At 45.0% G+C, this 14,821-nt stretch overlaps 2 protein-coding genes and 1 pseudogene across 2 annotated transcripts; 1 reads left to right on the top strand and 2 right to left on the bottom strand.

Moving 5' to 3' along the window:
• Nucleotides 1-738: 738 nt before the first annotated feature.
• Nucleotides 739-2,892, bottom strand: LOC123442760 (cytochrome P450 704C1-like). The gene is made up of 4 exons (XM_045118893.1): nucleotides 2,040-2,892; nucleotides 1,613-1,963; nucleotides 1,324-1,527; nucleotides 739-1,186 (listed from the first exon to the last, which is right to left on the bottom strand). The coding sequence occupies exons 1-4, from the start codon at nucleotides 2,814-2,816 to the stop codon at nucleotides 989-991; spliced, it is 1,530 nt and encodes a 509-aa protein (XP_044974828.1). The 5' UTR covers nucleotides 2,817-2,892; the 3' UTR covers nucleotides 739-988.
• A 1,009-nt stretch (nucleotides 2,893-3,901) lies between these two features.
• Nucleotides 3,902-5,134, top strand: LOC123442761 (annotated as a pseudogene).
• Nucleotides 5,040-10,008, bottom strand: LOC123442759 (sphingosine-1-phosphate lyase). Its single transcript, XM_045118892.1, has 15 exons — nucleotides 9,345-10,008; nucleotides 9,188-9,233; nucleotides 8,740-8,891; nucleotides 8,541-8,600; nucleotides 7,822-8,046; nucleotides 7,558-7,699; nucleotides 7,386-7,436; nucleotides 7,215-7,306; nucleotides 6,833-6,959; nucleotides 6,709-6,724; nucleotides 6,240-6,347; nucleotides 6,090-6,144; nucleotides 5,589-5,735; nucleotides 5,417-5,495; nucleotides 5,040-5,342 (listed from the first exon to the last, which is right to left on the bottom strand). Exons 1-15 carry the CDS (start codon nucleotides 9,539-9,541, stop codon nucleotides 5,220-5,222), a joined length of 1,620 nt encoding a protein of 539 aa, XP_044974827.1. The 5' UTR covers nucleotides 9,542-10,008; the 3' UTR covers nucleotides 5,040-5,219.
• Between the last annotated feature and the right edge of the window lie 4,813 nt (nucleotides 10,009-14,821).

Consider the following 14,821-nt stretch of genomic DNA (forward strand, 5'->3'; position numbering starts at 1 on the left):
AAAATGTAAAACGGCCATAACTTTTGCATATGATGTCCAAAAAAAAGTTTAATAAATTTTAAAAAAAACTAGAGAAAAATTGGGACTTGATTTCACCGGGGCTTGTCCGGTGAAGTTTTCTGAGATGCTCAAAATTCCAAATGGAAAAAAAGTTATTTCCAAAAGAAGTTTTTTTCCAAAAAAAATAAGAAAAAATAATTTTATTTAAAAATATTAGATTGTTTTCATTAAAATTCACTATTATTGTTACTTATTAGGTTTATTTTATTAATTGTTTGTAATTCAAAAAATCAAATCATGTGACATGACATCAAGACCCAGGTTGTTTAGGATTGATACCTTACTAGTGTTTGGAAAACAACAAGTGCACGGGTGATAGAGCCAGAAAGTTAAGCGTGCTCGGGCTGAAGCAGTGAGAGGATGGGTGACCGGCCAGGAAGTTAGACGATTTGGAATGAGGATCCATGCTAGAGAAGTGAGGATGAGTGATTAGAGATTAAATTGTCAAATAATTCAAAGATTTAAAAATTGGATTTAAATAGAACATAAAAACAAATCAAAAAATATTCAAAATAAAAATTAAAAAAATTCTACCTTTTTCGGGTTAAACAGACGGATCCTTTAGTCCCGGTTCGTAACTAGAACCGGGACTAAAGGTCTTCCCTCTCCCTCGCTCCCAGCCCCGCCACGTGGACGGCCATTAGCATCGGTTCAGGGTCAAACCGGGGCTAAAGGCCCTTTTTCTACTAGTGCATATGACAACTTTGTTTTTTTGTTTTCAAACACAATACGCACGCAATCATTTATATGTACGCGCATACATTCATCTCTATAAATACACACATATATCCTACCTTATGAGTACCTCTAGAGATCGAGTTTGTGTTAGTGCGGACGCTAGTCATATCATGAAAGCTGACCACAACAGAACATGCATCGAACATGTGCATGTTTTTGACACTGGACTTCTTGTAGTAGCACACCCACACTAGTTATTGCCGGTAGATCGCCGGGGCGACGCACGAACGTAGAGCGGGCCGTCCATTTTGAGCGTGAGCATCGGGCGGTACCCCACCGTGGAGTCGCGCTCCCACTTCTCAAACCTGAAGTGGTGGAGAAGAACTGCCGCAAATATCTTCATCTGCGTGTACGCGAACTCCTTTCCCAAGCAGATCCGTGGCCCCGCCTGCCAGGTTCAACAGGAGGGCAAACATATGTACACATCACATGAACATACATGGGAATTCTGGATCACATACACACGTACTTGACATACTCCTACTTGTTTGTCGACTCCTGCGTGATGATTTATTGGTTAGTTACCTGGAAAGCCGTGAACTTGTAGGGGCTCTCGGGGACGAACACGCCGTCGTCGTCGAGCCACCGCTCCGGCCTGAACTCCTCGGCGTCGTCGCCCCACAGGAACTTCATCCGGCCCATCGCGTACGGCTGGTAGTTCACCATGTCCCCTCTCCTCACGGCGTGCCCGTCCGGCAGCGTGTCATCCGAGAAGCAGCACTTGACGTCCTACAAGCAATGCAACAACACCCAAATCAATGGTGTACCTGATCATTTCACTAGACGTGAAAATGCTCCATGCGGATGAACTCACGACGGGCACCGCCGGGTAGAGCCGGAGGGTCTCCGTGAGCGCGGCGTGGAGGTACTGCATGCTGCCGATGGCGTCTTCGGTCAGGCACGCCGTGAACTCCCGTGCGCCGCCGCCCGCGTCCCGGCGGCGATCGCCGGTGGTGGCCTCCCGCACCTCCCTCGCGATCTTGTCCTGGATGCGCTGGTTGCCGCACAGCACGTAGAGGAACCACGACAGCGTCCCCGCCGTGGTGTCGCGGCCGGCGATGACGAAGTTGAGTATGATGTCCCGCAGGTACTTGTTGTCGACGCAGCCGGGGTCGTCTTTCTCCCTCTCCACCAGGAACCTCGACAGTATGTCCCCTTTCTTAGCCTGCAAAAATGGAGAAATGTCACATATTTTCTTTCTGTCCAGCAGGAATCTCGACAGCAGTATGTTGCCTACGTACGAATTCGTGCCCATCTCTGCCCATCTGCTCGATCTTCCTGTCGATGACGGCGTACACGAAGTCATTGATGGTGCGCACCGACCGCTTCATGGCCGCCTCCGACAAGACGCCGAGGAGCCTCTTGGCCTTCCAGAGCGGGTCCAGGAACCGGTACAGCACCTGCTCGCTGGCGTCCTCGAACGCCCTGGCGAACGCCGCGCCCTCCTGGTTGGAGTTGGAAAGAGCGCCCAGCTTGACCCCGAACCCAATGGTGAAGATGGAGTCCAGCGTCGACCGCATGAACAGGTTCTCCATGTCCACCCTCTCCCCGGCGTCGGCGGCGGCGGCCACCATGCCCGCGAGCTCGGCGGCCACGTCGCGGAACACGCCGCTGCTGTAGTCGCGGAGCACCCGGGTGGTGAACTCGAAGCTGGCGACCTTACGCTGGTGGCGCCACTTGGCGCCGTCGACGTTGAAGATCCCGTCGCCGAGGAGGTCCTCCAGCACGCCGTGGGCCATCGCCCCCTTGCCGTAGTTGGCGAAGTTGGCCCGGAGGATGTGCTCCACGTTGGCCGGGTCGACGGTGTACACCCAGTTGCAGGTCGGGGTGAGCATGCGGAAGGTGCGATGCCTGCGGGAGAGCTCCGTCATGTACTCCGGCAGGCGGCCCCAGTTGAGCAGCTGCTGGAGCATCGCGCCGGCCACGGGCGGGTAGCTCCGGCGCCGGCTCTTGCCGCCGAGCAGGTACAGGGACAGGGCTAGGAGGAGCAGCGCGGCCAGCAGCAGCGGTGAATCCATGGCCGTCAAACGGCGGTGGGTCACGTATGGTGCTGGACTGCGCCGTGTGTGTGTGTGTGGATTGAGGAAGGCATGATATTATTCTTCCCGCTATTTTAACGAGCACTTGACACCTGGCTGTGTCCGTTTTCTCATTTTCAACACACCATCACTACCACAATAAGGCCCAGTTCCATAATCTTAAGAATCCATCCACCCAGCTTCTTTCAAAATCTTAAACACTTTTGATGTAGTTTCTTGTACCTTTGTGTTTTCTGAGGCAACTTCCCTTAGTATCTCAACAGTCAACACCTTTTCTTTCCACGTTGGCTGTATGTACATTGTTTGCTGCAAAACTAAATACAACTGTGCCTTGACCAGGGCGCTTTAGGCCCTGTTTGATAACAAAGTAGTAAAAAAACTAAAGTATTAAAAACTGTAGTAATTTTACGTGTAGATAGAAAATACCATGGTTTTGATATAACAACATTTTTTACAGTATTCACAATGTAGAGAAACTGTTTGATTACGCCACATATTACTGCAGTTTAGATCGAGCAAGTACATGGGAAGAAGATAACGACGTCCCACCCCTTTTTTTCGCCTTCTCTGTTTTTTTAAAAAGAGGTCTGGGTTCTTTTTCTTATGCAGAGAAAAAACCACAGTTTTTTCAATACTGCAGTTTTAAAATCACAATTCTTAGAGGCAACCAAACAATACATCTTTTTTTTTCCTTTCTCGAACCTATGGTTCTTGAGTTCAGTCATAAAAAGGGGGGGAAGCTATGCTTTCTTAAATCTTTTCAATCAACCATCCAGTTGCAGTTATTGACCTAACTAAAGCACAGACTATTTATTTTATTTTATGCCCAGATACGATCCAAGGGAGGGGATGAAGTTTCGAAAGGTTCACCTGTGAATGGCTTGATGGATCGCATCAAGTTAAAGACCTTTGCTGCTTTGACAATGGATGTTGCATCAGCTTCCCCTGGACGGTATTTCTATGAGGCAAGAGCAATTACCCCGAATGCTTCATCTCATACGCCTCTTTTCTAGTTTGACATCTTATCGGCGCCACCGATATCCCGATATTGGTTTCTAGAGATCATGAGCTATTTTGCAGCATCTCAACATGAAAGGGAAAGGCTTCATTGTTTTGCAACAACTGAAGATGAAAAGGACAGGCTTCAGAACAAAAGGCTTCAGAAGGAAAGGCTCGAGGAGTTTGCTTCTCTTGAAGGAACAGGCGCCCTTTACCAGTAGAATCACAAGGAGGGTCGAACTGTTCTAGAAGTAAGTGTTGTCTGTACTGAAGGTCTCCTTTACAACGCCTTGCGGTACTTAGGATGTGAAAGTTATATAGCAATAGGGTATTGTCTTTGGGATTTATTTTTCATGGCTGAATAGTGAGATATGCTTTGTAAGGTGCTGGAGGACTTTCCCTGGGTGCACATGCCTTTTGAACGGCTGGTGCGACTGGCGCCGCCATTGAAGGAAAGAGCATTTTCGATATCGTCGTCCCCATTGGCACATCCAAAACAGATACACTCGACTGTTAGTGTTGTATCATGGCTTGCTACTCCTTTCAGGAGAAAGCATGCATGGTCTCTGCTCCACATGGCTGGCAGGACTCTATCCAAAACGAAGGTATGCATTGCTTCTTACAGGTACTCTTGCTTTTAACCTAAATCACCTCGCGAAAGAAAACCATAAGCCCTCGTCATGCTTACGTGCAGAAACTCTTGTACAATGTTGGAAACACCGATGATCCCTGCCTCCTCCACATCCGTCGATTCCTCTCGTTCTTATTGGACCAGGAACAGGATGTGCCCCATTCCGAGCATTGGTGGAGGAGAGGGCTGTGCAGAGGGCGAGAGAACCCACAGCTCCGATCCTATTCTTCTTTCGCTGTAGAATCGAAGACGATGATTTTCTATACAATGACTTTTGGTCACACCATGCCCAGGACAACAGAGTGCTGTCCCTGAAAGAGGGCGGCGGTTTCTTTGTCGCCTTCTCTAGGGATCAGCCTGAGAAAGGTGTATGTGCAACACAAGATCAGGGAGCAGAGTGCAAGGGTGCTGGACATGTTATGCTCTGGTGTTAGAGCTGTGCTGGAAGAAGTTGTCTGCGAAAGGGTGGCGATGCAGGATGGCTCAGCAAACTGGGAAGGGTTGGTAAATATAACATCGAAACTTGGTCGTAATTGTGATTGTCCGGCAGGGCAAGCAGTATATAGGAGCAATAGGCTGAAAATGTAACTTTATTGAACCCATTTAGCTGATACATAGATACATGTCTATATTGTAGGCAATGTGTGCCTTCAGTTTTGCAGCCAAACTAAATACGTAAGATCACACAACACTGTCACTGCGGGTTGTACATACATGGTACAGAGAGATAACCAATGGGGTATAGTCAATGGTTAGCAAGAGCTGTCCATGAACTCTACAAGTAACTCCTTGACCGTGCCTCTGTCTGGCATCTTCCCAGCCGCGCCGTAGATCGGAGCCATCCCCCCGCTGATAGGCCCTGGATTCGCTTTCACCTGCAACCAACACCAATACAGTCAATGATTTTGCTTTCTCTAGGAACCAGCAAAAAATCATATGGATCACTCACGGTGTTTACAGAATCCTCGAGATCCTTGAGGAATTCCTCGTAAATTGCCGTGTGTTGAAGTGTCACGCAGATGTGCAAACTGAAGAACCAAACAGCACTGTCAGGATTGACACCGATACATGGAAAAACACAAGCTGATTTGTTGGATGAAGTCGGGTTAATTCGGATTTACCTGTTGGGTCTCTGAAGAGCATTGAGGTGCCATCCTTTTGATGACATTATGTCATTCACCTCAAATATGTCGACCGCGTCCGACCCAAAGGCCACGACAGTCATGTCTGGTTTCCCAATCACAAATAAACCTGAGATATCATCAATTCTGTGCAAACAATTACACTGTTAGTCTAGATGCAAAATTAGAGAATTACTATAAGGATTCAGACATTCTCATTCCACATTTACAAGGATATCTGGAATAAAAAGATTATTAATTTGGCATTTGAATATTAGTCCAGAAAAGGTGCGAATTATACATCATAAATAATGTATGTATGGTCAGTCATAATAATATATTAATCTCCAAATGACCGTTAGTTCACAACATATCATAACTCTTATTTTGAAAATGCTAGATTTTTTTTTTGCAAAACACTAGTGATGTCAGTCTTTATACATGTCTGTTTATACTTTATAGTAGCCTTTCGAACATGATAATCAAACAGTATTTTTTTACCCTTTTTGTATCTTCTTTGAGACTTCCATGATTTGACCCGTACTTTCCAAGTAACCTGGAAAACAAGCAACAGGCCCAGGCTACATCAGGAATGCTGTTCTAATACAGAACTACCACCACTCTGATATATTTTAAGAATAAAGTTGTTACCATTCAATCCAAGAGACATCATCGCAGCCCAAGCTCCTGCGATTAGCCCACCTGGCCTGCTTCCAGCCATGGTAGGGGAAACATAGAGCCCACCAGTCCATTCAGTCACTGAGCAAATAAGGAAAGGTAACACAGTATATTAGTCTTGTAATGTTTGCCAACTTAGGCTATAAACATAAACAAACATTGTCAGACACATGAACAACTAGATGCATGAGTAGTATACAGCTGTGTGCCACCAGTACCACTACCAGAGGCAACTACTACACAGCCTAGGTTGATATATTAGAAAAAAGAAGCACCAATAACAAAATCTTCTTCACTGTGTTTCAACAATTGACTGGAAATGACACAAAATGTTTTCCCTTTTTTTATTGATTTCGCAACAGAAATTACGGTGTCCAGTCGAGTAAATGTTGAAGTCGGGATCTGATTGTTTTTGTATAATTCAAAGAAGATGGAGACTTACCAGCAACAAATTGGTGCTGAATATGACGCAATATCGAAGATGGCGGCGCCAATCACAAAAGAGAGATAAAATGTTAGAAAATTGCAGAGAAAAGTGAAGATAAATATTCCATGCTTATTTCTACCTTTCTAATTTCATGATTCCTGTATAGGACAGTGCTGGTGCCTTTTGGGGCTAGCCCATACTTATGAACATCTGTTGAGATCGACGTAACACCTTTGACAGAAAAATCAAAAGGAGGAACAGGGTACCTGAATGTTGCAAAGGACAAGTAGGTATAACATTAATGCTGACAGGAAACTTCAAAATAGCGGATAGCACATCCATTGAAAGTTGTAGCACAATAGTTCAAAAAATACAAAATACTAAAAGTATGTATCATGAAATGTTATAATGGATTTCTTCAAAGTTGGCACATGTATTATTACTGCGGACAAGGAGTCACGGCACAGTTAGAGAACATTAGATAACTGAAACAATTTAATTATTATGCGAAGAGTAAGTACCCAAGCTTACGGGCGAAAGGCAATACGAAGCCACCAAGGCATAGATCAACATGCAAGCAAATACCATATTCTGAAGCCAACTCCCCAAGTTCCTGAAATAATTTGAGTTATGAAGCAACCACCAAACTTGCTGATGCAACAGCGCAAGAAGCACGACTAATTCTTATTTACCTCGATGGGATCAATTAAACCATGGGGAAATCCTGGTGCAGATCCAACCATCTGGACAATAGAAGTTAGGCATCAATGCACATAGGCAGACAACACATTTGAGCTGGAAGCAAGACAGTAAGGTACATACTAGTCTCTCGAATCTCAGGTGAATGGATGCTTAGTTGCTTACCATTATGGTGTTTCCATTTATGCACCGTTTGAATCCTTTTACATCTGCAAGAAATTCTTTATTCACAGGTACACGCCGCACTTTAATATTGAAATATTGAGCAGCTTTGTCATAGGCAGAATGAGCTGATTCAGCAATTATCCTGTATAATAAACTTTTGTTACCATGGAGACAAAGAGATTGCAATGCTTCCAAAGCAAACACAGACACACACACACACACACACTTGTTGAGAAAACCAAATAGAGTTCATCACTGCCTCACATTTCAGGCTTTGTGATTCCTTTCTTTGACTGCATATAATCACGTGATGTTTTGACAGCCAATAATATGCTTTCTGTTCCACCTGACGTCATATTGCCACAAATTTGTCCACCAGATGCCTTTTCTTTGCTGCCAAGCAAAGCTGCTGTCATTGCAACTACTTCAGCCTCTAGCTGTGCCACACTCTTGAATACATCCTGATGCAGTGGATTTGTGTGTGAAAACCTGAAAACATTGAGAAAAAATTATGCATACTTCATTTGGAAATCATCATTAGAGAACGTAGTATGAGTCTAAAGGTTAGGTATATAATGCAAGGCCTATTCACGCCACAGCAAAAAACATTTAATTAGGAAGAAACAAATCCCAAATTCTCTATCCCTATTCCCTATTACTGATCATGGATGTAGATGCTTCACTGACTAATCTTTCGGATAGCCTATAGTCATATTATTTAGAACTTCTTTACCGATCTTGCTTGTACAGGTAGCATGTAAATTTTAAGGGAGTGTCCCCTGAAAAGCAAATATGACATTTGTTTTACATAAGCAAGAGTCATCACCTATCATTACCTAAAAAAAGGCACCGTCGCCTATTACTGCTACATTTTCTATGTAAGGTGGAAAGTGATACAAAGTATATGTCATGAACAGGTCGTGTATAAATAAAGACAGTTCATATCTGGAGTAGCCAGGATGTGTTAACATCTCAGGCCTTACATAGAGTAGGCCTTGTTTATAAGTGAAAAATGGCCTTCGGACTCGCTCCCAGCGATATAACTGCAAGAAACAGAGAGCAGAGTTAGGCACGCTTATTTGACATGAACAAAAAAAGTAAGAACAATAGAGTAGAATTAAAAGTTCTAAGAACACGAAGCAGTTCGAGTTCATCATGCCGTTGAGGTGCACGTGCACGTACACGGTGCCGGAGCATTTGCCCTGCCATCTCACATCCTTGTCCTTGAGCGCCTGGAGCTCGCCTATTACCCCGTCGGGATCCCCGATGGCGGGCAGCTCGGTTCGCAGGTTCTTCTTGCTGGATGCACTTCCTGACTGCAACTGCTCAACAACCTGCAGCACGGATGACACAAGGTAAGCAATCAGTTTAGTCACCGATGTCAGCATGGGTATGGGTGTGGCGTGCACGGCAGCAAGTGAGTATGAGTATGAGATGCGTGTGCTGTCTGTCCGTCCGTTTCCAACAGTGCAATGATATCGTCTTCCTTATCTTATCTGACCCTAATGCGTGCAAGATTCCTCCTTTGATCATGTCACAAGAATTCTTCAGAAAATCTAGAATCGACAGGGAATGGATGCTTGTTCATCTGCTGCGGGATGGGAATGGGATCGGATGGTGATAGGATTACCTTGCTCTTCTGGGCGGCGATGTATCCGCCAACCCCCGGCACCAACCTGCAGGCGCGGAGCAGATTAGATTGGATTAGGCAGATGAACTGGCTAGCTAGCTGAGCGGCGCTCGGTTGGATGAAGGCGAGGAAGATAAGCGAGAAGAGATAGGTGTACTTGAGCGCGGCCATGGCGAGGGTGATGAGGACGGCGCGGAGGCCGCGGTCGGCGACGTGGGCGGCGGCGGCGTGGACGGCGCGCGCGGCGAGGAGCGCGAGCAGCGGCGCGGCGACGAGGAGGAGCGGCTCCTGCCCGGCCAGCCGGCCGTTGGCGGCGGCCCGCAGGCGCAGCGCCAGCTCGGCGGCCGCCTCCATGGCAACGGCAAGCCGAAGCTGGATCCCGAGCTCGCTCGCTCGCGATTCTTGGTGCGGTTGGTGGACGGGATTGAATTGTTATATACTACTAGTAGTACCGGTGACTGGCCAGAGGAAGGTGGGCGGCAGAGAGGAGGCAGCACGCACGATGATGGCCCGAGGACGAGGAGCTAGCTGACCTTCCCTGCCGGCTCCGGGATTCTGGAGGATTGAGGCCCCGAGGAGGATGATCTGATCTGGTGTCAGCGCATACAACAGGGAAGGGTATAATAATCCAGCTTTTTTCAGTGAAAACTTGGCATAATTCTTGAGTTAAGACCGTGCGTGCCTATCTATCAATCTATGTATAGTCAAGCAATCTGTGCTGTGGCCTGCGAGGGCAATCAATGCCGTCTATTTCTGCTAGAAGATTTGCTTTGCTTTGCTTGCTGGGGCGGGCAAGCTTCATCTTCTTCTAGAAGCACTCTGTTTGTGGCGTTCCCTGCGCCTCGCCTGACACTACATCAGCAGTCGGGATTGACTCTGTTTCTGTCTTGGGCTGGCTGGAGACCCAACAGAGACAGGCGCCAAGGGATCAAGGGTCAACAAAGGGAAGCAGTGACATAACTGCATCTGCCCTTTGGGTGCATGACATGTGAACCAACCACCTGTTGGGTCCATCTAGCATACATCTAAAAATTTTGTTTGGCACCGCTCCGCTTCATGAAAGGTAGCTCCGCTCCATCAAATCCATTTTGAAGCAGTTTCATATAAAAGTTGTAGCTTTTTTAAAAAGAATGTTTGGTTTTTATCCAGCTTCAGCTTCACGAATGAAAAAAATTGATGAAGAGGATCTATTTGATTGGATGAGAGGGGAGAAACGAAGGGGTATCCACTTACTGGTGGCAGTGATGGGTAATTTTGCTCCAACTCCAGCTTCTATAATTTTATAGAACACCTTCTAGAGAGCTTCATATCATAAAAAATAAAAAGTTAGACCCCAGATTCTAGTATTTTTATGGAGTTGTATATCGTGGAGCTACCCCGTTTGGCTTGTATTTTTCTAGAGCGAGCTGATTTTTCTGGACTAGAGTAGTCCCAAACAGGCCCTAAGTCACTGAAGCTCAGTCCTCAACAAAGGTATACATTGCTTGCAAAGGTGATGCAACTTACATGTGTCACCGGAGTCAAGGCCTTCCATTTTTATTACGTACTCCTTCCGTCCGAAAATATTTGACATGAAAATGAATGCATCACATTTATTTTTATCCATTGATGCGACAAGTAATTCCGGATGAAGAGAGTACTTCATAGAATCAGCCACAAGTTAACCCCTCATCGGAATATATATGGTCTAATGTGCAGTGTTTCCTGATATTTACTTTGACCAATATTTAGACCAGTGATTATAAAATGTGTGTGTGTGTGTCTTATAATGGAACGAGTTTCCGATGGTATGATTTTTCTAGTAGCATACATCTCCCATATTACTGATCTTTGTTGATGATCAACCAGTGTAACTATCAGAATAAATATGTAATACGCCATGTTGTATTCGGATAGAGGGAGTATACATCATCCCTCACAAAATTAACCACGCGAGTACATGACAGTGTGCGTGATTCATCTCTTGTCATTGTTCCCGCGGCCCCATCCATCGGATTTTGTGGTAACAGTACCTTTCTTTTGTTAAATGAATCGAGGCCATGTATCAGAAAAAATATCCCACGGTTAGGGTTTTGTGTTACTATTGCTCTAGATTTATGTCATGTTGTAGTTTCTTCTTTGAAAGGAAGTGCTCCCTTTTCGCATGCGTGTAGAATGCAGTGGAACTTCTTTACTTTCTATAAAGGAAACAAATTGACAACAAGAGGATACTAATTATTTCTTGAAAAAAAGAGGATACTAATTACATTGGGCCTATACAACAACCCAATATTAAGAGCTAGTGAAGACATCACGGGAATGCACATAGCAAGAAAAAAAGAGTAAAGGCAAACAATTGCAACAAACATCAACCATCAAAGATAGCAACCTTAGAGAAACATGGGAGGTTCTCACCAACGAGACCTTCAAGAAGGGTATGGCGTACGAGTGTGACCATCGCTGGATCCAGCCACTCATGTTGGACCATGGATCTTCACCTAGAAGAGAAGTTTGAGCAATCGTCACGCGATATCTTCAACAAGGGAATGACGTGTGAACGTCGCCATTCCTAGGTTCATCCACGAAGGTCGTCCTAGAGTTTTAACCCTAAAACTTGAGACCCAATACTCAAAGAACCCCACCTAGCCAAAGTCGTGCTTCTGTTTTTATCATATATGTTCCTTTGTCGGACCAGGGGGGCTTCAATCCCACCTAGCTGTTGCATATATAATCTTGGCCCACCCATTACCTTGCGGCATACAGCTCAATTATTTTTCCATGTTACCATCACATGTCGATCCTCCATCGCACAACCGTGCTAGCTGCTACTGCAACAAAAGACCTTCCAACGGCGCCAGAAACAAGCGTGCTGACGGGAGACTATTCTTGTCTTGATACTCCTCAGCAACGGCACCAGGAATCCTTCTGCTACGGCTACGCCTTTAGGGACTTCCTTGGCAAATATGCAAAGGATTCCCTCGTGGCCTTGGAGCCTTGCGTTGGTGTTCCCTCGAAGCGGAAAGGGTGATGTAGCACAACGGTGGTAAGTATTTCCCTCAAATTTGAGAACCAAGGTATCGATCCAGTGAAGGAATATCACAAGTACCTGCACAAACACAAAGAGCTTGCACCCAACGCTATGAAGGGGTTGTCAATCCCTTATAGATTGTTTGCCAAATGAGAACTGAAAGCAACAAAGTAACAAAGCAAAGTAAAAGCGAAAGTGGAACGATAGGTGTGAATAGACCCGGGGGCCGTAGTGTTCACTAGTGGCTTCTCTCATGAAAGCAAGTAGACGGTGGGTGAACGAATTACTGTCGAGTAATTGATAGAACCGCGCAAAGTCGTGACGTTATCTATGGCAATGATTATATCTATAGGCATCACGTCCAAAACAAGTAGACCAATACTTTCTGCATCTACTACTATTACTCCACACGTCGACCGCTATCCAGCATGCATCTAGTGTATTAAGTTCATGAGAACAGAGTAACGCCTTAAGCAAGATGACATGATGTAGATGGACAATCTCATATCTACGATAAAAGCCCATCTTGTTACCCTTGATGGCAACAACACGATGCGTGCCTTGCTGCCCCTTCTGTCACTGGGAAAGGTCACCACACGGTATAAACCCAAAACCAAGCACTTCTCCCATTGCAAGAATCATAGATCTAGTTGGCCAAACAAAACCCAAGACTCGAAGAGACTTACAAGGATATCAAATCATGCAAATAAGAAATCAACAAAGACTCAAATATATATCATAGATAATCTGATCACAAATCCACAATTCATCGGATCTCGACAAACACACAGCCCAAGAGGATTACATCGGATAGATCTCCATGAAGATCATGAAGAACTTTGTATTGAAGATCCAAGAGAGAGAAGAAGCCATCTAGCTACTAACTACGGACCCGTAGGTCTGAAGTGAACTACTCACGAGTCATTGGAGGGGCGATGATGTTGATTAAGAAGCCCTCCAACTCCAAAGTCCCCTCCGGCAGGGCACCGGGAAGGGTCTCCAGATGAGATCTCGCGGAAACGGAAGCTTGCGGCGACGGAAAAGTGTTTTCGTGGATGCCCTGATTTTTTTATGGATTTTTAGGGAATTTATAGGCCAAAGACCTAGGGCAGGGGAGCGCCAGGGGGGCCACAAGCTTGGTTGTCGCGGCCTCCCCCCTGGCCGCGACAACAGGGCTTGTGGGCCCCCTGTGGGCCCACTTGCTTGGCGCTCAAGCCTCCTGATCTTCTTCCGTTCTGGAAAAATTTATTTCGGGGATTTTATTCCGTTTGGACTCCGTTCCAAAATCAGATCTGAAAAGAGTCAAAAACACAGAAAAAACAGGAACTGACGCTTGGCACTGAATTAATAAGTTAGTCCCAAAAAAGATATAAAAGGTAAACAAAACATCCAAAGTTGACAAGATAACAGCGTGAAACCATAAAAAATTATAGATACGTTTGAGACGTATCAAGCATCCCCAAGCTTAACTCCTGCTCGTCCTCGAGTAGGGAAGTGATAAAGAATGAATTTTTGATGCTTTCATGCTACCTAGCATAGATGTACTTTGTAACTCCTCTTATGTGACGTGAATGTTCAGATTCATTAGATTCAAAACAATAGTTTGCTATTGACGTGGAAACAATAATACTTCAAGCAAACTAGCAAGGTAATCATGAACTTTTAAAATAACAAGCCCAAAAGAAAGTTATCCCTACGAAATCATATAGTCTAGCTATGCTCTATCATCATTGCACAACAAATTTAAATCATGCACAACCCCGGTATTGGCCAAGTAATTATTTTCACACCTTTACTTTCTCAAACTTTTTCAACTCTCACGCAATACATGAGCGTGAGCCATGGTTTTAGCACTATAAGTGGTGTGGAGTGTGGTGGAGATTGCAAGACAAACAAGGAGAAGATGGTCACATTAACTAGGCATATCAATGAGCTGTGGAGATTCTCATCAATAGATATCAATGTGAATGAGTAGGGATTGCCATACAAATGATGCACTAGAGCTAAGAGTATGTGAAAGCTCTTAAAGAAAACTAGTGGGTGTGCATCCAACTTGCTTGCTCACGAAGACCTAAGGCAAATTTGAGGAAGCCTATCATTGGAATATACAAGCCAAGTTATATAATGAAAATTTCCCACTAGCTATATGGTGGTGACAAAACGAGAGACTCTCAATCATGAAGATCATGGTGCTTAATATGCACAAGTGTGGAAAGGTGATAGCATTGTCCCTTCTCTCTTTTTCTCTCCTTTTTTGGGGGGATGGGCTCTTTGGCCTCTTTTTTTGGTGGGCATCTTTGGCCTCTTTTATTTCCTCACATGGGACAATGCTCCATCAATGATGATCATCACACTTACAACTCAAAACTTAGAGCAACGATGACTCTATATGAAATGCCTTCGCTAGTGTACCGTGACAATGATCTAGCATGGCATAGACATTAATGGAAACATCATGCTAGCTATCTTACGATCATGTAATGGCAATGTAGACGTGGTGGCACATGTCATGGTGGTAGTTGCATGGCAATATATCTCGGTATGACATTGAAAAAGCCATAGTAGGTAGGTATGGTGTCTATTTTGAGGGAGGCTAATGGTGGATTTTATGCACCGGTGAAAGTTGC

Source organism: Hordeum vulgare, chromosome 3H (assembly GCF_904849725.1).
Source record: "Hordeum vulgare subsp. vulgare chromosome 3H, MorexV3_pseudomolecules_assembly, whole genome shotgun sequence".
Lineage (NCBI taxonomy): Eukaryota > Viridiplantae > Streptophyta > Magnoliopsida > Poales > Poaceae > Hordeum > Hordeum vulgare.

Coding starts and splice junctions, on each gene's coding strand:
- LOC123442760 (XM_045118893.1), bottom strand. CDS start 2,816: ATGGATTCACCGCTGCTGCTGGCCGCGCTGCTCCTCCTAGCCCTGTCC. Junction 1,528..1,612: donor TCTACCCGGCGGTGCCCGTC/GTGAGTTCATCC, acceptor CATTGCTTGTAG/GACGTCAAGTGCTGCTTCTC. Junction 1,187..1,323: donor ACAAGTTCACGGCTTTCCAG/GTAACTAACCAA, acceptor TGAACCTGGCAG/GCGGGGCCACGGATCTGCTT.
- LOC123442759 (XM_045118892.1), bottom strand. CDS start 9,541: ATGGAGGCGGCCGCCGAGCTGGCGCTGCGCCTGCGGGCCGCCGCCAAC. Junction 8,601..8,739: donor GGCAAATGCTCCGGCACCGT/GTACGTGCACGT, acceptor TGTTTCTTGCAG/TTATATCGCTGGGAGCGAGT. Junction 5,496..5,588: donor GCTCTTCAGAGACCCAACAG/GTAAATCCGAAT, acceptor TTGGTTCTTCAG/TTTGCACATCTGCGTGACAC.